Raw genomic sequence first — 25,988 nt, 5'->3', positions numbered from 1 at the left:
AGTGGCAAAAAATCCATTTGCTTGTACTCATGAGTGTCCAAGAAACACGTCAGCAAATCACAAATCACGTACTTCTCTGTAGTTTGGAGTTTTCATAGTGATTGGTTGTTCTGCAGGGTTTCCATGGGGAGAAAGGAAGAGATGGATCCTCAGGCCCTGACGGTAAGCCTGTGAGTACACATCTATATTCTAGTCATTTTGTGCACAACGCTTACGATGGAACTGGTTTAAGTTACACGAATGCGGTCATATGCTTCAGAATGAGGGACATTCTATTTGAATAGACAATGGATTGGATACCACTCACAGAAAGTCTGCTGTAGAAAAACTTCTTGTTTACCTGGCTTTTATGGGAAATTTTGGAAAAATTAACTTTAAATGGTGTTGAATGATCTTGGCACATTTTTAGTACAACTAGAATAAATGATCTACGATGTAAGAGTACGATCAAGTTAGGATAACAATGTAGAACACAGTAGACACAGACGCTAGATGTTTATAAATTTTCACCTTTCTTTACGAAGGGTGTCCAAGGTGAACAAGGCATACCTGGAGAGCCAGGTGCACCAGGAGAGAAGGTAAGGAGCTGATTGTTGAGGAACTTTAACAAAAAACTTAAGGTGTTGACACATTGTGACAAATGGAAAGTTCTTTTTTTTTTCTTCTTTTTTTATTCTATAGGGTGAAGCTGGGTCACAGGGGCCCAAGGGAGTACCAGGTCCAAAAGGGAGTAAAGTAAGTCAATTTTGATAGTTTGGTACTTCTCACCATAGCAGAGATGGGTTTCCGCCTTCACATGGCCATAAGAATATTGTACTATAGTCTTTTCGTCTTTGGTGTCTAACTTGAAGAATCTGAAAAATCTGTCTCGGAAATGATCCTCTATGAGCAGTTGTGTTCCTTCTTATGACCTCAACGTGTAGATGTCTCTCTTTCCCCATAATGTTGATTGGTAACTTCTTTGTTATGGCAGCCACTAGTAAAGGTTGGTCTGGTGTCTTTACCCATGATGAATTGCATATAATACCTAATGCATTCTACCTAACAGTAAATGAGATGATAAATTAGTGCCATGACATTAAAGCAATGCTTTCCATCACGCTCTTTACTTAGCCCTCCAATGTGTTCTCCATCATGATGATACATTTAAGACATCTCTCATTCATTGGTAGCTTAACCGTATTCCGTTCTGCAGGGTGACCGGGGAGAACAGGGATTACCAGGGAAACCAGGCCCGCCGGGACCCAAGGTAAGACCTTGCCTGGACTCTCAAGTTACACACTCTACAGGGCCTAATGACATAAGGCCCCCAGTGTCTTGTCTGAGACTCACAATGGCTCTTTATGAGCCTTACTGTTGTGGTGTAGTGTTTGAGCGGAGAGTTGAGACAGATGGTTGGAGCAGTAGAAAGAGCTCATCTATAGCTATAGCTTGGCTCTGGCATGTCAAAACACATGGTGTGGAAATGCATGGATTTGTTTTAACATGTAATATCAAAAAAAAAAAAGTATGGTGGGTGAAGAAACAAGGGGTAAATACTAGAGCTTGAGCCAAGAATACTTTGAATCCATCAAAATTGACTTGTATGTAAAACATGAACTTTTGGTTTTTTTTCCAGGGTCTCAGTGCCTCTAAATCAAATCTTGGCGCAGTTGGAATGCCAGGAAAAAGGGTGAGAGAAAATGAAAAAGAACTGTGGCTAATATTTAGATTAAATTTAAGGTACGAAGAAAAAAATTCTGTGAGGCTGCAGAAATGTATGAGATTACTTACCATATGGTATTTCATACATTTATTGCTTTTTATTTGTTGCAAAACACGGCCCAATGAATAGACCTGAGGACATTTGACAATGTGTCAGTAATTTGCACTAATTTAAAGCTCAACAGATGTCAATTAATTTTTCATAGGGCCTCCAAGGTGAGAAAGGAGAACAAGGTTCCCCCGGAGAGCCAGGACCAATGGTAAGAGGGCAATTTGTTTGCTGATGTGAAAATCAAAATTGAGGATCATCCTAAATTAGGGCCAGGCACAGGACACAATGCCTTCTTTAAAATCTCTAATGTTTTTTTCATGTCTTTACAACAACAAAAGGGACTGCAGTGTTCCAAAGCGAGGCAAAACAGTGTTTTTTATTGTTAAAACATGTTGTTTTTGATCCCCCAGTATCTCCCAGCTCTCTAGGCCTGCTGCCTATCCTCTCTGTCCGAGGTGACTTAAAAAGAATCCCACTGTGTCACATTTAGGAGAAAACTATTTTCATGAACATGGCTAAGAGCGATTGATAATAATGCACTATATGTTATGTGCTTTGCAAAATTGCATCACAACAAAAAAACCTCTTTGGTCTTATTGACATGAATCTGTTCACAGGGCTTTGTCAATGTTCCTACCTCATTACTTATCCATTAAGTATTCATACATCATGTGGTGTTAGGTACAAGATATCAAGATTTATATCTCCAACTATCATGAACTATAGTTTCTTATGGATGCTTTTTTTCACAATTCATGGTTATACTTTTTTGCTCTACTGAATCATGTGCCTGCTGTATAACCTATGGGGTTTCAACCTGATGATGTGAAAAATAATCGCTATCAAAGCAGATTTCTTTTGGGTGATACTTGAGAGTCATGTCTAATTTCAAACCACAACACATTTTCCTCCCCCTCCCCTTTGGGGCAAAGAGTTGTCACTGAACGACTGTTGAATAGATTAGTCCAAACCTTCTCAAACATGGAAAAGAAATTAATTGGCTTTACAGGTTTTCTTTTGAGTTGGACAAAGATCTATGTGTGAGAGAAAGAGGTTAAGTTTAACTACTGTCTAAATCCATTCTCCTTGCTGGCTGACTGGTTGTACACCTCTCTGGGGGGGCAGTCTAATCTATCTAATTGTGTTTGATTTGGCTCATTTAAAGGAAGAGGTTCTGTAGCTCAGTGTTCTGAGGAGGTCTTGTTTTTCCACACAGGGAGAACCGGGGGCTCCTGGACGTAACGGACTGGCCGGGCCACCAGGACCAAAGGTTGGTCAGACTGCATAACAGTTTCTGGTAGTGCTGAAGGGGAACTGGGGTTTTCACTCAGGCTACAGACACGTCAAAAGGTACTCAGAGGAGTCCTACATAGTGAAAACAGTCAGCATGAGTTGAAACCAAACTGAAATAAATGTTTCCTTATCTGAGTTCAGATATGGTGGAACAGCGGAATTAATTAAAGTGGCTGAAATGCAGTGCAAGTGACCTTAGTCTAAATGACCCATCTTGGATTGCTTGAGTTTCCATGCACATGTGGTTCTGTTGTAAATATACACAACATTCCGGTAAATGCACGACATTCCCGTACATATTTTTGTGGTTAGAATATTACAGTTACAGCTGATTTAGGTTCAGTAACTACAATCAATCTGTGGACTGATACGGCATTCTTGCTACTGTGTTAGTGATTTTATTGACCTAATTTAAATTCTGACAATCAGTTTCTGTTTTCTATCCAAGGAACAATAAATCTGTTCAGTGGAAGTCATTAAAATAATCACATCTGAAAAGTGTTTTGACCACTAAAGCATTGATTAAAAATAAAAAATCATAACACATGTACAGCCGTTTTTCAAATCCTATTTTCATTTTCCTTCCCCGCTGCAAAATGTCTAACAGATAGATTCAAGACTCAAAAATATATTTGTCACATGCTTAAGTGTACAAGTAAAACAGCAGTGAAATGTAAGTATTCGGTTTTTGCTGTTCTTGGAAATGACTGAGGGTTTTTTTTTTCAGTGTTTTAAGTCCTCAGTGAGTGCGACATGAAGCGTCAGAATAATTTGGCAGTCTTCCTGTCATTAAACTGAGATAAAGCGTTTCTAAGGACACTTGAGCTGCAGTTGCACAGCTCGTTCTTCTCCATGTGTGGGATGATAACCGCCTCTGTAATAACTCTCTCAACGAATATCCATTCACCCTTACAGCTGCTAATGCCAAACACGTGCCGACTGCTACTGTCGGAGAACCCTGAAACAACGTTTCCTCACACTTGTACATCTAACTTTACACACGTTACCCCATTTCTCATACCCTTGTGTTCGGAAATCTATATTCCTTCCAGGTTTCAAAGAAACTTTCAAATTGGCAGTAGACTAAACCAAGTGAATGGAATGAACTGTCGGCGTGAGTGGTATACTTGATGTTTTTCACATACCACAACCACAATAAATAAAATGCATTTTCCCTTGATGAAGTTTCAAGGAACACTGCAAGTGGTAATGATTTACAGAGCTCCCTCTGCCCCTCAAAGGCAGGGCTTCATTCACAGGGTTTACATTAACATTGAATTAGATTGTGCTTAGAGTACTGGAGAGACAAAGCAATGGTTGCATTTTCATGGAAAATTAGTGATTTTTTCCCCCCATGGAGCTCTAATGGATACACTGCAATTACTGAAAGCACATGGATTCTGCATGAAAAAAAACTGTCCTATTCAAGTTTTCCGTTCTCTAAAGACACGGATGATATGCTTTATGCACGTACATTTCCATGACATGATGTATGCTTGACTGAAAATGCAAGCACTAATGAGAGAGAGAGATTGTATCTAATATTAGCCGAGCAAAACCACGTGAACCAAGTGCTACAAGATCAATCAAACACCTCAAATGAGACCACACATTGTGGAGTGACACTTAGACAAGTAATCATGAAGACTGGTTCCTTGATCTGCTCAGATAACATGACCTGTTTATTCCACTCCTTAGACACAAGCCTGAATCCCAGGTGAAGTTAGAGGCTGATAAATCCTATTGCTGCCATCAAACTTCAGTGAGCTATTGAACAGTTCTAATATTAGCTTGGCCTTTGTGTTGTTTGCTGTGGCATGAGAGGCCACTGCAATTTGTTACATTGTGTAAGACTTATATGGGTTACAGTTCATATCAGTCATTTGTCTGTAATATGGGTTACAGTTTGTATCAGTCCTCTCTGTAATATAGGTTACAGTTTGAAACGGCCCCATGTCTGTAATATGGGTTACAGTTTGTAATGGTTCTCTCTCTGTAATATGGGTTACAGTTTGTAACGGTCCTATGTCTGTGATATGGGTTAAAGTATGTAATGGTCCTCAGTCTGTGATATTGGTTACAATTTATCAAGTCTGACCATTTCAGATGACCCTTGCAGCCACATGAAACATTCATGGGCAAATTAAGGGTAATTTTTTTCCCAGCATAATCAAAAAAAAAATTTTTTCCATGGGCCTCAAAGTCTCCTAGACTAGTGACTTTCTAACTGTACCAGCTCAATTCTGTCCCAATTCTGCAAAAGGCAAAAGTGCACCAGTCATTACAGGTTACTGGTACCATTTTGTGTGTGTTTGTGTGTGTGTGTGTGTGTGTGTGTGTGTGTTCACAAGACTATAAAATTGACTGTGTATGGATGTTTGTTTTACTGCGTGTTTGTGTGTGTTTTCATGCCGCTGTGCTGCTGCTCAGGTCACAGTAGTGAATTAGACCTCTCTCCTCAGTGGCAGCCCAGGCAGAGATGGCTCATTAGCCCAGTGTTTCACATGCTCCACAGGCATTAGGATTTTCCACTCCTCAGAACTCTGTTCCAGCTTTGAGTTCTGGTCCTCCACCCTTAAATTTACATCAAATTCAAACATATTGCACTCAAATGTGAATGTGAGTAATTGATGCTTTATAAAGTAGTGTGTATATATATATATTTTTTCTTTTAATGTGTGGACATACAGGTGTTGTATTTCAGAAATACAGAGCACAAGCTCAAACTGTTAAATTTGATATACAAGAAAATTTTGCGTTAGCGCTAGTCTTACATCTTGTACAATGTGTCCACTTTCCTACAATATTTACTTGCCAAAAAAAAAGGCTTTTAGTCAGAAAGGGTCAAAGAAAGCCTGGTCATTAGATCACTGTCTTCTTCCCCGTGACAAGTTTGTGTAGAATGTCAAAAAATGATGCTGGCAGGGAGGAAAAAAAGTAGAAGAAAGAAATGGGAGCAACATTGACATGGAATTTATTTTTTTAATCCAGCCTTGCATTTTTTTTTCCACTGACGAATGGATGTAAATATTAATGGTAGTAATGCACATGGGAAGCTGAATGTGAGTTTGTTATATCATTTTCTTTGGGCAGAGCTCAAGCCACTTATATTTTCTCACCCCTCTAAAAAGACGGCTCTATTCTCCCTAGTCTAAATACACCACGGATGAATTGTAGACGGTAAGCTTGTAAAACATCTGAAGGGCTTGTGTATTTTATTCCTGTGAACAGCATTCCAAACACAATTCCAACATTTCACACATGGCAGTATGGGAATCAGTGTATTTACATACGCAGGTTTTCTAGTTTTGTTAGTGAAGTCTCAGGTAATTACTAAATCTAGCCCTCAACATCTACCTCTTCTGCCTCTATTGGAAGTTGCTTTGGATAAAACCATCTTCTGCAAAATGATTAAATGTAAATGTAAAATATTGACATCGAAAGGGCTAGAAGAGCTGAGTATGGACTGAAACAGTGAAGAATGAGACTGTACTAAACTGACATTTTGTCCTGGGTCTATTCATAGGCAGCTTTTTTTCTGAAAAGCTGTAGGGATGTATAACAGCAGTCTGCAATATACACAGCTGGCCGTTAGGGGGCTGTTAGTTTGCTGAAGTACTCTCTGGAGGCAAGACATTGTTAAAGTTAAAAAGAGCGGTATGACATGGACATTTTTATGATGTTTTGGAGTTGACCTGACCTGTGTTCCATATGACATCCAGCGGAGGAGTATATCTTCTCTCTCTGTCTCACTATCTCTTGTTCTCTTTCTGTTACACACACACACACACACACGACTTGGCTAGGGTACTATATATTTATGGATCTGGCTATTTACAGACCTTGCCTCTGCATCTGTTTATTACAGAAAGTGAAAACTCTCCCCTCTTTCTTCATCTCTCTCTCTCTCTCTTTCTCCCTTTTTTGTTCCCCACCCTCACTCCACCTAACTGCTCTCTATCATTGTCTCCCATTCCACTGCTTTTTTTCTATTCATCCTACTCATTATCTGTTTTTTCTTAGATCCACACCTGTGTTTATCATCCACCTTTCTGTCTCTGTCTCTTCACACTCAGTTCTTTCACCCCTCTAGATCTATTTTTCTCACGTTGACCAGTCACAGTCCGTCCCTTTCTATCTTTGCTCTTATTTCAAACTGCACCCAAAATGCACTCTGTCTGGATTCTGTACCCAGATCACAGGGAAGGAACTTTGTTTTTTTTTTTTTTTTTTGAGTATTGTCTCTTAAAATGGTAAGCACTTCTTTAAATAGCGAAAAATGTGCACAGAAAGATAAACCCCAAAGCCATCTGAGAGCCCAGGATGACAGAACTTTAGACGGGAACCCTCCCGTTTTTGTTTTTTTTTGGATTACAGGACAGTTAAAATACCACAGTGCAGCAAGAGGTATATGCAGAAGCGCGTGTTGAGTCTTAAGTCCTGAGGGTCCTATAAGTTTAAGGGTCAGCTCAGCCACTGGGTGGTTAGATAAAAAAGCTTTTGTAGTGCTTTCATGTGGCCTCACAGTTTTAGTGGTGGGGAACGGTTAGCGGTACAAATGGTCAGCAATCAGAGATCAGAGATACATGCGTGTGTTTGGACACACACACACACACACACACACAATATTCTCCACACATGCATCTATTTAAAATACAGTCACTGTTTGCCTGGGAAGACATATTAAACTTGCGTAAAATTCATACAGTTTCAAATGTATACAGAACTGTCTTGGTAAAGCAGTAAATCAGTCTAGCCATTCAGATTAATTGAAATAAGATGAAGACACTAAAATCACTCCCACAAGCAGTGTCTTAGTTAGACATGAAATAGACATCACCATTTTATTTATTTATTTATTTTGTCTGTGCTTTCATTTTAAACAGTCCTGTTTGGGGCCCTTTGTTCAAAGCCATTTGAAGACATCTGTGTTTGTAGACTTGTGAAAGCAATGACAAGTCTGTTGTGAAAACAGGAGAATGAGCTGAATGTGGATCTGTCTGTGTGGGGACTGTACATATGTGCTTCTGTTAAAGTGATTTGCTAAGCCATGTGTGGGATAGCAGAAAGACAATCTGTGAGCATGTGTATGCATGTGTTTGTGCGTGTAAAAAATCCAAACATGATCACAGGATGGCAATAACTCCACAATGTATGTGTGTGTGTGTGTGTGGGTGAGAGAGAGAGAGAGAGAGAGAGATGGGGGGGGGGTGTTGAGAGGATGACGATGAGAATGAACTCAGAACACTTTGGCCAGAATCATATTAACTTCAGAGCCTCTTTAAAACGAGATACCGTAGGTTTCTAGACTTGTGGGCATGTGTTTGATGTATGATACTAAATTGTGTGGTCTTATCAAAATTACAAGTAATATTTCACATAATGAGGATAAAGTAGATAAAGACAGATGAAGTAGAGCAATGGCTCAATTACATGCCTGTGCAAATCAAAAGATGCCCCAAATGACAAATTTGACATCAGGGATCACTGATATCCAAACGTCTTATAAACAGAGCAAAGTCATTCATAATTTGGGCAGGGAAGGGGGTATATCTAACCTCTGGCTTCTAATTTAGGGGAAATGCTGAATCATCTCGAATCTCTGCACAGATATCATTCATTGCATCACTTATTGCTTGTAATTTTCCCTCATAATAAGAGGGACCAGGTATATCCAGAAACTACATATGTGGGTAATTACGTCTCAGCTTTCAGCATAATGACTCAGTGGGGGAGGACCACTGCCTGGTATTTTTGGCCTCAGAAGTATTTTCTCATGTCTGTGAAGACATGAGAAAATGGATGATGGTAGGTATTATTATAGGTGTGGATGTGTACATGCTAGCTAAATGTACTTGTTACACTCACATGTTGAAGTCATTGGCAAGCATGTTTGAAGAGAAAGGCAAAACATGGTATATAGAGTTTAATCTGCTACACATGGTCACCATACAGTTTAGAGAAGGAGAGTTTTCTTTTTTCTCTCTTTCTTTCTTCTCTTTTTTTTTTTCTTTCTTTTTTTTTAATAAGGTTGATTCAAACAAATCTCTTTGCTGCTGGTTATTTATGGATATATAAGTACAGGGAATTATGAACACTAGAAAACTCACAGCTAAGTCACAGTGAAAAAAAACAAAGCTGTCTCCCTCACAAATACTTGAATATCTTCATGTCCTTTATGCTGTGAGGTGTTTCATCAAGTGAGTCACTTTATCCCAGCCCACACCTTTTAGTCTAACTACACATGGACAGAAGTGTTTACAGCCAACAAAACACACATCAAAACCTCTGAATTATAAACCTCTTAGTGAAACGGTTTTCAAAAAGGAGTCCCTGACAAATGCACACACATCCCAAAAGTATACATTTAAAATGAAGAAAGATGACAACTCAAAGAATGTAGATCTTTTAAACTGGTAATCACACAGCTACACTTTGGAGATGCTCTCCAAACTATATAAATACATTTTGGAGATATGCAACCCTATCATTTGAAAGTCTCGACATTAGTCATTTCAGATCCACTCTGTGGTCACAACGGTAGAATTTTACCAGAACAAGTGGTGAGTCAATCAGATTGCATCACTGGAAGGGATGCTGTATGTAGGATCAAGCCATCTACTATAGTTTTGTGATGACAATCCAACATTATTAGTGAAACTGATTCTGGATCAGCTGGAGCAGAGGAGTTGGATTACAAATGAACCTGGACTGAACATCACAGATCAAACACAGTCTGTAGAGAGGAATGAGCCTGGGCTCCACGGACAGCTCTTTACAAAACTGTAGTTTTGTAGTGGAAGCCCAGTTTGTTTGAGGTGCTCCGTTTCTAGGCCAAAATCAATGTTGGTGTATATGTGTGCGAAAATAACGAAATTAAAAGACACAGAGTGAAATTGACTAGCCCCTTGCAACCACTGTTGGCAAAGCTTTATAAGGGAAATAAATAAACTAAGAGAAACATGGCTCTCTTGTAAAGTTCTGAGAGGAGCGTGGAATAATGCCCACAATCAAACCCTGGTGAACATCTGTTTTCAAGCCTCCAGTTTGACAAATTCTTGGATAAACCTGGAAATACACTGGAACTTGCTTCTTAGCTTGGTGTGCAAAATTTATTTTTCACATCATCGTCCTATTTATAGAAAGAAGAGAGACTTTTTTGAGATTTAATTGTTGTTTAGTTGCCTAATTCCCTGAACTCACTAATGCAGAAGAGGATTATAATTATTTGCATAATCAAATTTAACACTTTGTAAGCGTTTGTCTACGTTGCTTTACTATGTGCATATGTACAGCATCAACACTATAAATGTAATTTTGTGAAACTGCAGTTCTGAGTCATACAGGATGATATCATAGTTACGAACCCTACTCATATTAATCTGGTAATCTGTGAAACCTTAAGGGTTTTGGTTATGGTATAGCAAAAATAGATTACGCACTTAATCTCTCTGTATATTATGTTTTATCAGATTATCTAGAGGGGTTCTTATTATCTCAGATCACCTCTATGTATTTATCTATGTATCTCTATGTATTTCCAGAGTTTGGCTTTATTACAGTTTATTGACCACTTTCAGATATTTCTGACCACTGGATATCAGTCCAGCGTAACATGTTGAAATAGTTTCACGTAATTGAACAGTATGGTATTGTAAGTGATCTCTACAGATATCATTTATATAGGTTCTATTGATCAACTGCTGTATAGCACAGAGAAATTGTATATTACCACTATTGGACCAATAAATAACAGAGACTTGTATTTTATTTTACGTCTATTAGACCAGTAAATAACAGAGACTTGTATTTTATTTTACCTCTATTAGACCAGTAAATAACAGAGACTTGTATTTTATTTTACCTCTATTAGACCAGTAAATAACAGAGACTTGGCAGGGTGTACTCAGAGTCTATAGTTTGAGTTGAACGAATTTGAGTTCATTCCTCTCCAAAAGAAAGGGAGTAGGGTAGAAAACCGATCCTGTCAGCGAGGCTTAAAGCATGATTGCTTACTGTCACTTTCAGTGGATTTATCAAAACATGGTTTTCAACTTGAATGGCCAAAGTGAAATGAAGACTCGCTTTTTTTTCATAGGGTAGACTGTCTTGTGTCAGAACCGAGCCACTAATTGCTTGTTTATCTTTTTCTTTTTTTTTTTGCAAGCAGGGTGGTCTAGACTGTCCTCTGAACTGGACAGCTTAGTGAAAACACATCAAAAAGAGCTTACCTGCTAGTTTTGCATACAATAAAAACAGTTTCCAAGAGAGAGCATTTATTTTGAGATTTCAGTTAAAATGCGTTCATGTCACCATACTTAAGGTAATTATAGAGAACCATGTTCCCATGGCAATGCTATGGGCAGCTTTGTGAGTGATGGCATTTGTCAGTGAGTGGATATGTTATACTATCAGTCCAGACTTTTCTTTCAGTCGTCTCAGCCTAGACTAAAGCAGTGAGATATTCAGTGATAGGTCAAGGCATCCAAAATGCACCAATTATTTGGGGTATTATTGCTTGCCCACTAAGGCCTTACAAATTATGTTAGTAAACGTGTGCTCTGGTTAGCAAGTTTTGGTTGAAACACATATTGTTCACACTACATTTAGCAGTGGGTTTCCATGCCACTGGCTCCTATAGTGACCACATAGCAATACTGATGTAGCCTCATTCATGGTCCAGCTAATCTGTGCCATTCTTTTACCCCAGTGACATCCAGAGCATCTCTGTTAATTATCCATCCATCTCTCACAGATGTTGCTGACACACTGACTTGGATCAGTGGTGGTTAAAGTCATTTTTACAGATGAGACCCTAAAGAAAGGTTTGGGGTATTTACAGCATACAAAAGATTTATGCTTGTTTCCTCTATGGCTTTGTTAGGCACTTTCCTCTTGTAATTAAAGGCTTGTATGTTTTTATATGTCCAAAGTGGTCTGGCACTTAAGAAGAAAACAGTCTTATTCCAGATCTTTATTGTCAGCTTTCTTCACAACTGGGCAGCATTGTTCCAGTTCCAATGCAAATATATTTGCTTTGTTTGCTGAAACTTGTGTATGTTCAAACACCGAGTTTGTGAATACTTTTGAAACTTGAAAAACTACATTTTCCTTTTCTGTAAATGGATATTAGAATTGGAATCTGCCCTCATGTACGTGACTTTGTCCTTTGGTACAAAGCTCCCCTCATATACATCACTTTGTGCTTTTTGGTACTAAGCATATTTAATGTAATCAGAGGAGGTGCTCCTGGAGAAACAGCTCTAAAACTCAGTGCAGTGAAATACAACCTGGCAGACAACGTATGGGTTTCCTGATCAGGACCATCCATCACATCTGATTTGATTATTCTAAAGATGAGTCATATGCATCATTTAGTTTGATGACAGGTTGATGTTGAAACCTGTGAGGCACCTCTGCCAGTGCCGGAGTCTTCAGCTGGGAGCCATCCTTCACTGATGTTTCACCCCTTTAATCCCAGAACATCTCAGGATGGAGGGGCAGCGGTCACGGATGTCTCCCTGCCATTCACTGCAGCTGGATTTAGATAGTCAGGTGCTTCTGCTATGTGGCTTCCTGGTTCCTCCAGACTATGAGTTTTATTAAGTGTCTCGTCCTGTGTAGTCTTTGTTCTGTCCTCTGTTCACCTGCTGGCAGCTCAATAAACACTTAAATACAAAATGCCAAATCACCTTACCTGCAATACTTACCTGAACATCACATACATGCACTCACACACACTCTCACACACACATAAATATATAGCTGTGATCTGAGGTTCTGTAATGGCTCACCAAGACCACTGTGGGTATGGGTGATCAACTGTATATCCAGAGTGACAGAAAATCCAGAATGCTAGGTTGTGAATCTTGTTGGTAATTTCTTATTTACAGTGTTCACAGATAATTTCTTTATTTACAGTGACTGAAATATAGATTCATCTGATAAAGAAGGAATCCATGTGATCCGTGTGGATTGAAAAAAAAAAAAAAACCTCCCCCCCAAAAAAGGTGTTAATAGTATTTTTACCATCCAGAATTTAATTAAATTAGTTATGTTGACATTTTGATGAGTCATTCACACTTGTACATGGTTAAGGAATAAGACTGATTCATCGGCATGACCTTAGATTATTTTTTAAGTGTGTGGCTCTATAGGACTGAACTGAATTGGATGCATCACATGCTCTCTTCTTTTCTCTCATTAGGGAGATAAAGGAGACATTGGATTGCCAGGGGCTGACGGACAGCAAGGAATACCAGTGAGTCAATTTTTCTTTCTTTATCCTCCTCCTCTATCATTTTTTAATGGTTTAAGAAAACCTCCTCCTCAAAGCTTCCATGATGGAGAAATATAACTCTTTTAATAAACAAACCAGCCAGAGTGTTCTCCTGTTATGTAGTTATGATGTTATCTATAGCACATCTGTATGCACACACAGACACACAGACACACACACACACACACATACACATATGTATATATCTTTTTCATTTACTTCATTAGTATTTCATGAATCAGTATTACCTCATTAGTATTACTTAATCTCCGATTTATAATCCAAATAAATTTCCTCTTATAGTTGTTTACCCTCATTAATTTGCTCAGTTCAACAACAACAACAACAACAACGACAAAAGTGTGTGTGTATATATATATATATATATATATATATATATATATATATATATATATATATATAACAGGCAGCCCCTTTGCTGTGGCTGCATAAAAGCTGGAGGAAAGGCAATCAGGAGCTAAAACTGTAAATAGACATGCAACTTGTGTTGCTGCCATTTCAAACTCAGGCTCTGAACCAACCACAATGTTTACAAATCCAAGAACATTCTGCAACACCACCCTGTGCTTCATTAAGAAGTACCTTACCAGAGCCCCTATGTCATAATGTCTTACCTTGTGATCTTCCCACTCACTCCTGACATTTACTCTGTTGGCACGTGTAGTCAAAGCATCCTGTGAGTAATATTTATAAGCTCCACAAGTAATATTTTGTGTTTTTCTCAACTGCTTTAACTGTGGACGGGTTAGCATTGAAGTTAAGCAATGATACTGTCAGAAACCATTGAGAAGTTTTGAACTTCAGCTGAGATGGGCTTGATATGACAGAAACAGATGCCACTGTGGCAAACTGTCTGGGGTTTGGCTCTCCATCAAACTAATCTGCAGCAGTGAGAATAACAGGCGGCTTTAAACCGTCAATGATCTTGTTGTGTGACCGCAAACATCTGGAACAAATTAACATTACATTTGTTTGTCTCGAAGATTTACACTACTGTACAATAGTGACTAATGAGTAGAAATAAGACCCAGAGTTGTAACAGGTACCAGGCTCATATTATAACTACAACTAAATCAAGGCATTCCATTGGAAACCACATAAAAACAATCAATGTCTTTTGTCCAGAGTACAGAACGTGTACCTAGTGTCAGTTTGGGTGTAATTTACAAGCCTGGGCTAATGGTAGCTGCCATCAAGTTCAAAAACAAAGATATAGGAGTCTGGTTTGAGCATTAATGTCACTATCTCACTTTACGAACTGCTGTATGCTTTCCTAGTCTGGGTTCTTTACTTGCGCCTTGAGGCAGACCCGTGGCAGGCGTAGCTGTAAAACAATACGCACGAAAGATGTCGGTTTTAGAGGTGTGCAGCCTCAGCAAAACAAAGATAAAATCATGGTTTTCCAAAGGCATTCATATGGCTAATGTCACCTTATATTCTTCTTTTGGCGTGTGTTTCCTGCAAGCTTGCAAATGTCAGCTAAATGTTCTGATCAACCTTTTCAACTTAACTATGTTAAACAAAATGATACATTCACTCAGGTATTTTTAAGCAGTAAATACTGAAAGTTTTCGTAGTTAACTGCAAATCTTTGACAAATTTTACAGTCCATTTAGAAAGTGTTTTGTTAATAATAAAAAAAAAGTATACAATAAATATATATCTTTTATTACATCTCCAGTAACAATATAGTAAAGCAATCCAACAGCAGAGAGAAACTGATCAGACGACACAAACCTTGCAACATTCATTGGTTTGTACCGACATTCATCTTATTCTCTTTTCATTCCTCTCTTAAAAAAAGAAAAAAAAAGTTCTAACAAAACGTATGGTCAGGACATTGGGGAGACTATAAGCACAGTTTCTCCACACTTCAGAGAAGCCCAGTTGTTCCTTTTTCCTTGCCCTTTCCATCGGAAATTGGCATGTGGGAAGCTCGCAGGGACCTGGATATTCTCCGTTTATCTCTGTTTTCATTGGAAAGGCTTAGGATATTGGTGGATCATGAACTCACTGAAAGAACATTATAAGGCATTGAATGTCAGTGTGGGTGTATTCAGTGTTAGAGTGACAGCCATTATTTAGAGTTCGCACAGCAATAGCAGGTAGGCCTATCTATCAGAATCTTTGAATTAAGGAGTGATGCTGAATGATACGGCCTGAATGCATTCCATATCAGAGAGTGGGATGTTGTGTTCACACAATGTAGCGAATGTTTTATTCTGTAGCATAAAGGAACAATGGTGTAATACAAACAAGTGACTCTGCTGCCATTGAGAAGATGTCGTTTCGCTAATACGTGGAGTGAACCAACTGAAAATATCATTTAGAGAGGAGTCAATAGAACATGCATCATACTTTATTTAAAATATATGTTTAACTGCAAAAGTTTAAGTTCTGTATATGGGGGCACAAACGTCTTCATGTTTGTATTTCAAGTTTAGTAAAGCTTAGTATAGTTTAGTAAAGTTGCATAAAGTTTCTGCTAAACAGAATAAAGATACATTAGTGTTAATCTGCCCATGTGTTTTCTGCTGAATGTATGTGAAAAACATGTAACTAACAATACTTAATTCACACAAACAAAATACTTAGCCTTATAGGGGGTCTATGCTCTGGTTTTCCAATAAATGTTATACAAGTGTAACTAAAACAGAACATGTCCAGACATTACCTTTCACCTGCCCATGTAATACTCAATGGGTGGCACTGGCTGATTTCAGGAAGGACTGCGAAAACAACGTCCTCTACATAAATTCTCTCCTATGGGAGTGCTTCACTATTAGGTTCTTTTAAGTACTCTTGAATTTGCATTATCTTAACAGCTTACTACAAATGGTAAAGCCAGGATTTGAACCCCTACTGAAAAAGCCACTGAAGAACCTTGCTTGTGCCCTAACATGACTTGGATGCCCTTGCAAAGTAGAGGATTAATGACATTTCCTGCAGTTCCATAGGGCACTGCAGTTCTACAACAATAACAAGCTTGACTTCCTCTACTCTGTTACAAGCACTGTCATTATGGTCTTACTAATTTCTGTATGTGTTTTTGCATATGGTCAGACCTTAGAGAGCTCCTTCACATCGGTAAAGAGGGTGTTGGAGGTTACTTTACCATTTCTGAACACCACCTCCTTACAAGCTGAAAACATTCAGCCCATAACAAACTCTCCCATGTGTGTAATCATTTAGCAAACAGAACTCCTGGTTGTATTAAATGAGGTGTGGAGTTGTATGTGAGAGGAAAAGCTGTAGGGGTTTCCATTAACTAATTTGCAAAGCTTGAAAAACAATCACAGGGATTTTTTTGACATCAGAGCTTGTAAGGTTTCCAAAACATTGTTGGCTGAAGTACATTTTACGTCTGTTAAAGATAGCTGCCCTTTTACTTGGCGAGCTAAGAACCATTCAAGATGATGGCAAAGCCATTGAGGAAATGGTTTTGTCAAATTGTGAGATTAATTTGAGGGGTTCCATCGTGGCACAATACTGTAATAACAGTAAGTGGAGTGTGAGGGTATGATTAATTGGGGGTTGAAATCGGGGGGCCTTCTTCTGACACCGTTTATGGTACAAGGTCATTAGCCCCATTTATCCCATCAGTCAGTGTGTTGGTATGGAGGATAATCATATCCTTTGGATCTGCTCCCGTCTTCAGGGTATTCGGGGGCTTCCCGGGGAGGTGGGGCCAACTGGACCTCAGGTAATGCCTCATTTAGACACAGTCTTCACATCACACAAAAAAGACCCCCTCAAAGAACGTTCCTATTTAGTATTAATTATGGTAACAGTGAGACCTCAATCATAGCCCTTATCCATAATGCATATGTAAAGGCTGAGCACAGAGGAGTATATAGAGAATGTTTTTAAAAATTAATATAAGACAAATCCAAGGGTATCAGAATTATAAGACTGACTGCTTTCTAAGGACGTAACCTGTTGGCTTTAATACCTGGTGATTTGTTCATGCTATGTTAAAGCAGAGCGGAACAAATTCAGTGTGGTAACTCTTCAGTCAAATTAATTGGTAATTTTAATGTGACATTAATTGCCAGTGTTAATAATTCATCTCTAATAATTGCATGATGTTCAGGTAATGAGTTGCACTCCCTGCATACTGATAAGAGTTGGTTTATGGTGTCTAGGGGGTGAGAGGTGTACCTGGCCAGAAAGGGTCAGCTGGATCTAAAGGACCTCAGGTAAGAGTCCAGCCCAAACAGGTTACTTTAAATGGGTTTAAGACCACTCTGCATCTCCTTACTTTTGACACCACCACCCAACATAGATATCAAACATGAGACTGTTTGTTAAATGTTCTCCCTCACCTGGAAATTACTCAGTGCAGGGTAAAAGGCTGTCTAGACTGTAACAACCAAGAGCTGAATGAAGTGTGCTCATTAAGCCTGTGTACAGGCAAGTTTGGCCATAGCTTTGTCAGTCTCAGCACTGTAGAGTGGTTCAGTAACCTCTCTCAGTGAGGAGCCAGTGGTTCTAACACTTTCCACAGTTACAGTCTTACTGCATGGACCATTCCATTACTGCCCTCTATTGGTTCATTAAGGACGGTGTACGCTGATTCAAAATGTTATGAATGTCAAATTAATCATAACATTTATTCATTGGAAATATTTTGAATAATGTAGGCTGGCCTTAGAAAATGAGTTTAGACCTGTGTATGTCATTTAGACCTGTGTATTTCACTCATGACATAGTGGACTTTTTTCCGCAGGGGGTTTCAGGACACTTAGTATTAGGTAGTTGATAATATAATATACTTAATAAAAGAGCTTAAGTGAAGAAAAGAAAAAAAAATGTCTGGATTCTCAAATACAGACTGATTATGTCACACAGCAGAAAGCTGGCCCTCGGTTATTTCCATGGTTATGGAATTTCTGTATTAATTTATGGCATTATGAATTAGTACATACATACACTACATAAAATCAAGAAACACTAAGCAACAAGAGCACTGTTTCCTCTTATAACTTCATGTATGTGTATAATGATTAATTTATGACCTGTCCATAATTAATGTCATGTATGTAACATTTACCATTGTTATTTATTTACCCAGGTAGTTCTCCTTAATTGAAACATAATAGTCAGTGTGAAGCAGTGAAGCTGTTTCTACCTGTGTAACCACCTCATTATTTCTGTCGCTCTGTTGACAAAATAGCTCACCATTCTTTCCCACTTTAAAACAATTCTGTTGATGAGGTTTTGATGCAAGGTGGGGTGGGGACGGGGAGCAAGGGAATGAGAGAAGCTTTTAAAATAAATACCGACAACTCTTTCATTTCCATAAACTTTTAATCAACAAGTGGATTTAACTCATCCTGTTTATTTTTTGCATCCTGTTTACGTACATCTGGTTTGATTTTTTTTTTTTTTTTTTTTACTGATCAGTATTGACAAGTTGCCATTTAGGACAAAGGTAATTGTGCGTTTTAGTATTTAGTATTTAAGAGTGTCTTTTCTTTTCTTTTTTTTTTTTTTTACAACTCCAGGGTATTCAAGGTCCCGTTGGACCTCCTGGAGCTGATGGACGAGATGGCCCCAAGGTTTGTACGCAAATTCATCTCTAGCAGTTACACTATTGGCTCATTCTTATCTAGACTACTTAACAATTCTTCTTTGCTAGTCTTTCACTTCACATCAAGTGGGCCCCCTAACAATACTTTATCGAGGGTTCTCCCTGTTATCACTCAAAATTCATGCCATACGTTAGAAATGATAGCTGCATTCTAAAAAGCGGTCTGTGAAAACAAATAGTTCTTTCCAGCCAGGTTTTGCTAAAGAAATGTGTTTGTCTCCTTATACACATAACGATGAGTTAGGGTGCACGTTACAGAGTGTGTGTGTGTATACATGTGTGTTTGTGACTGTGTTTGTGTGTTTTTTAGGGAGCTCCAGGGGAACCTGGTATTGCTGGATTTCCAGGGGCTCCAGGACAGAGGGTAACCACAGAACCATTTAAAAACATTAACTGTCTGTCCTATGTTCAGTCACATGATTCATCGTCCGCAAAAGTACAACCTGACATGCTTTAACTGTGACACTGCTGATCTGTGTCTAATACTGCTCTTTACTCACATTTCCCTTCATGGTTAAGGGCACAAAAGGGGAGCCTGGTTTCCCAGGATTACAAGGTGCCATGGGCCTACCAGGGTTCAAAGGTCATAAGGTACATTCATGCATTCATCCTCAGAAAGACTGTGGAGAAAAAAAAAACAAAAAAAAACTGTCCACTTACCCTACAAGTTTGAGGCTTGCAAACAATGGAATGAGGTGGCATGTCTTAATATGCAAATTTGTGTGCTAAAGATTGTTTTAGGCAAGATCTGTTGCTTTGAATTACAAGGGATTTTTTTGTTGTTTATCTGTGTGTTAGTAAATTTGCTCTGCATATTGAACACTTCATTTTAATTATTTTTTGTAGCGCTATGTATTTTAATGACAGCCCAAAGGAGTGTGTACTCATTAGTCAAAGAGTAAAATGGATTTTGTGTTAAGTAATTTGTTTTCTCATGCGCTTGCTGAGAGAACTGGTAATATGTTATGATATTTTGTTTTTCAGGGTGACATGGGAGAAGTAGGGCCCAAAGGCATTCAGGTACGGCTGTTGGTTTTTCTATCAGATTTAGTCACTCCGTCATACAAGCATTCATACAAGAAAAATTAAAAACATTAATGAGTAGCAAGCCCAATATCAAGCATCTATCTGATCACTGTAAATATTGACCATTTCTTCTGGGACCCTTAAAGTCCATCCTAAAAGCAGGGCTGTGTTTGTGATCAAATATAACCACTTGTGTGAAGTGAAACTGTTAAAAGAGGCATGTGAACATATTCAGTTAGTTTCAGACTGGTTTTGTTGAGTTAGACCTCATTTTGAGGCCTCGTTTTGAGATCAAATTAGGAGATCCTGTATCTTGAAGACTGTGAAAAGTAACTGTTAATTAATGATACCTCAAGAATCTTTCCAGAAGTTTCACAACTATCCCCCCCCCCCACAATATCTCCTTGCAGAATATTATCTGTGTTGGAATTACGTGACTATTCTGGACATAGACACACTTCTTTTCAATTTCTAAAATGAGTCATGTGTCTTGTCAAATGCAGATGCCCTGCAGGATGTTAGTGTTGCCCTGCAGGATGTTAGTGGACTGAAACAAGTCCAGAATAAGCACAGTTTGATTTGTGTTGTTTGCCTTGGCCATTGGCATGAGTTTCACCCATAAAAACGTGTGCGCCCTAAGAGCAAGAGACAATGTGGTTTCCTAAAGGTCACGGAGAGCCTGTTCTTGCCTCCAGGCTATGAATGCTAATGATAACCTTTTGATGTCTCTGACGTTCTCCTTGTATAAAGATCCCTCCCATATTTTGTCTTCTTTTAGGGTGAAAGAGGCAGTGAGGGAACTCCTGGGGTTCCTGGGCCTGCGGTAAGTGCATTCCCTAAATCCCACTGCCTAGACTCTCCACTAGATGGCAGCAGAGTTTACACAGCATTGTTGTGTAGTGAGTGGTGTGTGAAAACATAGACTGAAGGTGTCCAGGGGATTGGGCACTTCCTTTGCTTGTTTAAATTTGATATGTTTTCTCAAAGTGAACAAATGTTATCAATTTAAATTGTTAATTTGTTTAGCGAGGAAAGAACATAGAAGCTAATAAGATGTTTCATGTGCCAGTTGGAACTGGACTTCTCCAGGCAATTAAAAAAAAAGAAAAAAAAGAAAGAAAAAACAAAGACAAAAGAAACATTTGCCAGTAAGTATTTGAATTATTTCAGTACTTAATACAATACAAACCAAGCCTGGATTCCTGCAGGCCTTTTCTTGTCTCAGACCCAACCACGAACAAACCATTTCCATCTACTGTTTTCAATGAGAAATTCTTAGACCATGTTTTCTCCTGTACGCTTCTCTTAATTTTTGCCAATGACTTCATAGGAGCCTCCCAGGAAAGAAGAAGTAAAAAAAAAAAAAAAAAGCAGATGTTTCCATTTGGCTTTGGGGGAGTTATCAGCCTTTAACCGAAGTTGATTAATCAACTTCTGTTAACGGCTGTTAACGACAACCAACTAATGATTGTAACAACTGTTTCATTTTCATGCTGTGTTTTTTTTTCCACGCCTACACAGGTATACTCAGTGTTACAGGAGGGGTGTCTTGGTATTTTGGGGAGGCTTTGCTGTCCTTTTGGAATTGAAGCTTTTCTTTTCTTTTTTTGTGAATAAGACTTGAAGGTTTTTGTCTTTCTCTCATTCTCTAAAACTCCCCACCCCCACCCCATTCAGGGTGAAGTTGGACCCAAGGGAAACAAAGGAGAGGTTTGTACAGTTAACCCCCTGGATTACATTTAATGCTCCCACCCTAATTTTACACAAAAAGCGGGCTCGTCTCCGTCCTTCAGTGGGAACACAGAATGGTCGAACCACTTCAAAGCTTTGTGATTCAGAGGCACATCCATGAACAATTGATATTACAGAGTAGTTACTCAGTAACTTGTGTAGATAGGCGCAACTTATTCTACCAGACACAGATTTTATTTATTTATTTAGAAGGATTACCAATATAAGAATGATAGTGTGCATATGTTTAATAAAAGATTGCATAGTAACACATTCATGTGTATTATTACCAGACAGCATTCATGCATAAACATAAAACATATTGTAAAAGTACAAAAAGGTTTGAAAAAAGGGTAATAAGTAAGCTTTGAAGACATTGCCTAATTGCTTTGAGTAAAAATTTAAACAAGACCATGTCATATCAAGACAAAAAAGGATGAAATATATCTGTTTGAAATATTTATGTCTTTGATTGGTAATTTGCAATAGTGGTTCATAGAATTTCTAAACAGGATATATGACAGATAGCAGTATGTAAATGCTAACATGCTGAAAGACATCCCAGATTAGAGCTATGAAGCCCTTTTCCTTTTTTCAAATATAAACCAGCTGATGGGGAAGCCTTTCAATTGCCTTGCACTTTTGAAAAATACAGGTATATCTCCTATGTTAGTCAATGCCTCACAAATGTATAAACCAATGGCTGCTAACATTGATCTCTCATGGCTCTCAGAAAGGTGTTGCTGGGGAGACAGGGGCCAAAGGTCTTGACGGAAAGAAAGGAGACATGGGACACTTCGGGCCTGCCGGACCACGTGGCTCTCCCGGTCAGGACGGGTTGCCGGGGCAACCAGGCATTCCAGGTCATCCTGGAAAACCAGTGCGTGTTCTCACATTTCTCATTCTGGAATGTAAATATAGAGACTGTTTCCTATGCACATACCATGCTTCACTTGCTTTCTGAAAATACAGGAAACAAGAGATGGGCTAAAAGAAAAAAAAGAGAAAAGAAAAGAAAAAAATAGACTAATGAACCATACCAAGAGAAGACAAATCAACACCTAGCTAATACTGAAAAGGCCTCTTTATTGTTTTCTTATTGTGTTGGTGCAAATACACTAGACAAGAGTAAAATGAATAAAAGACACAAAAGATCCGTTCCTCTTCTCAGCCACTCTTGCCTCTTTATGTTGTTGATTGCTTCACAACCTTCCTTCTCTCAAAAACCCTCAGCTTACCTTTCACCTTCCCTCTTCTTGGTACCCTCGACAGGGCTGTCCATCCTCTGTGATCATGATAGTAATACTAAGAATTCTTTTTTTCTGTCTTTCTGTCAATGTCTCGCAAATGGATGACACTGAAATGAATCATGTTTTTCAGGGAAAACCTCCCTCAGATGAGTACCTGATGAAACTGTGTGGGGCTGTGCTGAGGAGTGAGTATTTGTGCTTATCATAGCTCAATCAATCTGTTTATGTTCTGACGGTATTGTGACTGGAGCCACAAGAAGCTGTTAAAACTGGATGAATAAAAATACAAAATTTTAATGAAAATTTCTGTGATAACTTTAGTGGGGCTTTGTTAATGGAAATTTCCAAAGATAAGTCAATTTAAGTAAAAGTATAAGTACATTCATGAAGAAGTTATCATGCCAGTCCAGCCTCTTCAAAATGATGTATTTATGAGACCACAATAATCATTTAAACATTTGAAAGGAAGCAGTGATGTGGGACCATGTTTGAGAACAGGTTTGAAGTTATGCACCACCATCTTTCTCAGATCAGCTGCCGCAGCTGTTACAGACCATGGCACCCCAAAGCTGTGAGCCCTGTGAGAGTGTGAAGGGGCCCCCAGGCCCTCCAGGAACACCAGGGCCCAAAGGCTCCATGGGACCCCCTGGATATCCAGGACAGACAGGCCTGCGGGGCTACCCTGGCACTCCAGGCATACAGGGGCCCCCAGGGGTCAAAGGTAACAAGATATACTGTTCAACCTGCATAGAACTGTTTTAGGACTAAGGCTTGAGAGCATTTTGAATGGACATGTCCCATTCAAAGAGGAATTAAGTCCAAGAACTTAGTGCCTGTCTGAGGCATCCACCTTTTGACAGCTTGATTTTGACTTTGATTTTGACACTTTGTAATGACGTAGTATTCACAGTGGCTAATGTTCCCCACAGGTGACACAGGACCAAAGGGATTCAAAGGCAGCAAAGGGGAGGGCAGGCCAGGGCAACCGGGACCTCCTGGACAAACAGGTTAGAAATCTGACTCGTACCAGAATATGATGCACACACTGCAGGTAAACTTAAAGTAGGACTGCCGATTTAAACAGATGTGTCCATGGGAAAGTTTGCTAATATTTGCTAATAATTACTTGTAAGCCTCAGGGTAATAAGAACTTAAAAAGAAAATGCTCACAATTATAGAAATAAACTTAATCTGACTGATCCTCTATCAGTGAAATGCTCTTTTAGGTACTCATCTTAGGTTTTTAAGTTTTATGCAGTTAAGACAGAAAACTCTGTGTTTGAGTCACTGAATTTGAGATTTCCATTTGTGACGATAGGGGTCCAGGGGCCGAGGGGCTCTGATGGAATTGGACTACCTGGACCTCCAGGGATGCCAGGAAAATCCGGGGTGCCAGGTATTCCGGGGAAACGTGGTTCTCCAGGCCCACCCGGAGTCTGTGACATGTCTTTGTGCTACCAGACATACAACCTCAGGGAGGAACGCTTCAGCAAAGGGCCAAACTTCTGACACCTCTGGAAAGATGTCTATCTGTGTGTGTGTGTGTGTGTGTGTGTGTGTGTGTGTGTGTGTGTGTGTGTGTGTGAGAGAGAGAGAGAGGAAGAGAGAAAGAGAGACAGAGAGAGAAAAACACACACCCATGGAAACTTTGAGATGTGATTGTGTAAAACATTAGCTGCTTGTAGCACTCTTTGAAAAGACTCCTTTGAAAAGAATGGTTGAATAGAAAGAATGGACAATCTTTGAGCAACTGTGAGTTAAACAGTGTTGAAAAACTTTATAGACCCTAACCTTGCAAATATGTCGCCCTTGCCCCTGGTACAGCAGAACTATGCGACACAAAGGGAATTTGAAATGGCTCTGTTTAAAGGTAAAGATGACATCAGTCATGGAACATAGGGTGAACTCAGTGTAATTGAGTAATATGATTAATAATTAAAATAATTAAAGATTTTGTTGCTTGATTTTTCTTGTGGCAGTACTATACATATTTGCACTGCCTTGGGAAATCTACCTCCATCTAGACTCAAGGTTTCTTGTTTTATCAAAAGAAAAGATAAACTATATTCAGAATGATGAATTATTATCAAGTCTGTCAAACTGTCAAATGTATTGAAACTGTGCTTTAGTTTTTTAAACATATTTTATCTTCTTATCTATGAATTTTAATTTTAAATACTACATCTAAATATACTTTTCTGGCAAAGTTGACACTCAAGTGTGTCGACTCTTTACAGATTGCATTTTTTGTACATATGCATACTTTTATTTAACTACTGCTTTTACAAACAGTACTGGAACTTTTTTTTGCTATATTATAATTAACCAGCTATATTATGATTATTATTAAGCACATGCCTCATGAACTGACATCTAACCAGGTGACAAAAAGAATTCCAATATTAACATTCACACACTGCTCTGGTTTTGTCACCTTTGGTCATCTTGCTCCATGGAATATTACATAAACAAGACTTTCCCAAAGATTAGAGGAGAGTCATTTCTTTTCAAAGCAACACTTGTATGTGTTAATTTCAGTGCAAATAAGTGATCGTTACACTTATACAACATAACTTCCCTTGGTAGTCACAGTTCATTGCTGCTACCTAACCTCCAGCATAGATTAAACGTCTTTAAAATGCTGTCACTTATTTTTTTAATAGTTTAATTAAATCAAACATTGGAATCCCATATTTCTGGAAATGAAAGCCAATTATGCAAACATCTTACTGCTTAGCGGGGTGCTGGACCAAGCTCAGTATTTAAAACACTGTTTTGAAAGGATGTTTTTTTTCCCCTGCTTGCTACTCATTTACAGTGGGAGCGCTCCGTCAAAATGTGATTAAATATTATCGCTGATTTATGAATAAGAAATGGAAGGTCAAGTATATGATAAGTCCATAGAAAAGGGTTGAAGTACTCAACGGAAACATTTTGAATTTCTCATTCTAAGGGGTCTTTGGTCACTCTAAGGGATGTCAAAATCGGTCATGAAATTGTGAAATCTGACCTCAGTATTAGAGAGCGTATGTAATAAGG

At 38.7% G+C, this 25,988-nt stretch overlaps 1 protein-coding gene across 1 annotated transcript in view; it reads left to right on the top strand.

The window, feature by feature from the left end:
- LOC115806763 (collagen alpha-1(XXI) chain) overlaps window positions 1-24,458 on the top strand; it is a 33,186-nt gene extending 8,728 nt beyond the window's left edge. Inside the window, exons 9-29 of the mRNA XM_030767627.1 lie at window positions 117-170; window positions 525-578; window positions 682-735; window positions 1,196-1,249; window positions 1,619-1,672; window positions 1,911-1,964; window positions 2,973-3,026; window positions 13,257-13,310; window positions 17,008-17,052; window positions 17,495-17,548; window positions 18,857-18,910; window positions 19,253-19,306; window positions 19,462-19,533; window positions 19,927-19,962; window positions 20,747-20,791; window positions 21,646-21,678; window positions 22,433-22,579; window positions 23,080-23,134; window positions 23,479-23,670; window positions 23,879-23,956; window positions 24,268-24,458. Coding sequence (XP_030623487.1) covers window positions 117-170; window positions 525-578; window positions 682-735; window positions 1,196-1,249; window positions 1,619-1,672; window positions 1,911-1,964; window positions 2,973-3,026; window positions 13,257-13,310; window positions 17,008-17,052; window positions 17,495-17,548; window positions 18,857-18,910; window positions 19,253-19,306; window positions 19,462-19,533; window positions 19,927-19,962; window positions 20,747-20,791; window positions 21,646-21,678; window positions 22,433-22,579; window positions 23,080-23,134; window positions 23,479-23,670; window positions 23,879-23,956; window positions 24,268-24,458 — 1,488 coding nt within the window. The remainder of the gene's footprint in view (window positions 1-116; window positions 171-524; window positions 579-681; window positions 736-1,195; window positions 1,250-1,618; window positions 1,673-1,910; window positions 1,965-2,972; window positions 3,027-13,256; window positions 13,311-17,007; window positions 17,053-17,494; window positions 17,549-18,856; window positions 18,911-19,252; window positions 19,307-19,461; window positions 19,534-19,926; window positions 19,963-20,746; window positions 20,792-21,645; window positions 21,679-22,432; window positions 22,580-23,079; window positions 23,135-23,478; window positions 23,671-23,878; window positions 23,957-24,267) is intronic.
- Window positions 24,459-25,988: the final 1,530 nt, after the last annotated feature.

Source organism: Chanos chanos, chromosome 3, assembly GCF_902362185.1.
Source record: "Chanos chanos chromosome 3, fChaCha1.1, whole genome shotgun sequence".
Taxonomy (NCBI): domain Eukaryota; kingdom Metazoa; phylum Chordata; class Actinopteri; order Gonorynchiformes; family Chanidae; genus Chanos; species Chanos chanos.
Note: the sequence above shows the minus strand (reverse complement) of the source record. Positions and strands in the feature narration are given on the sequence as shown.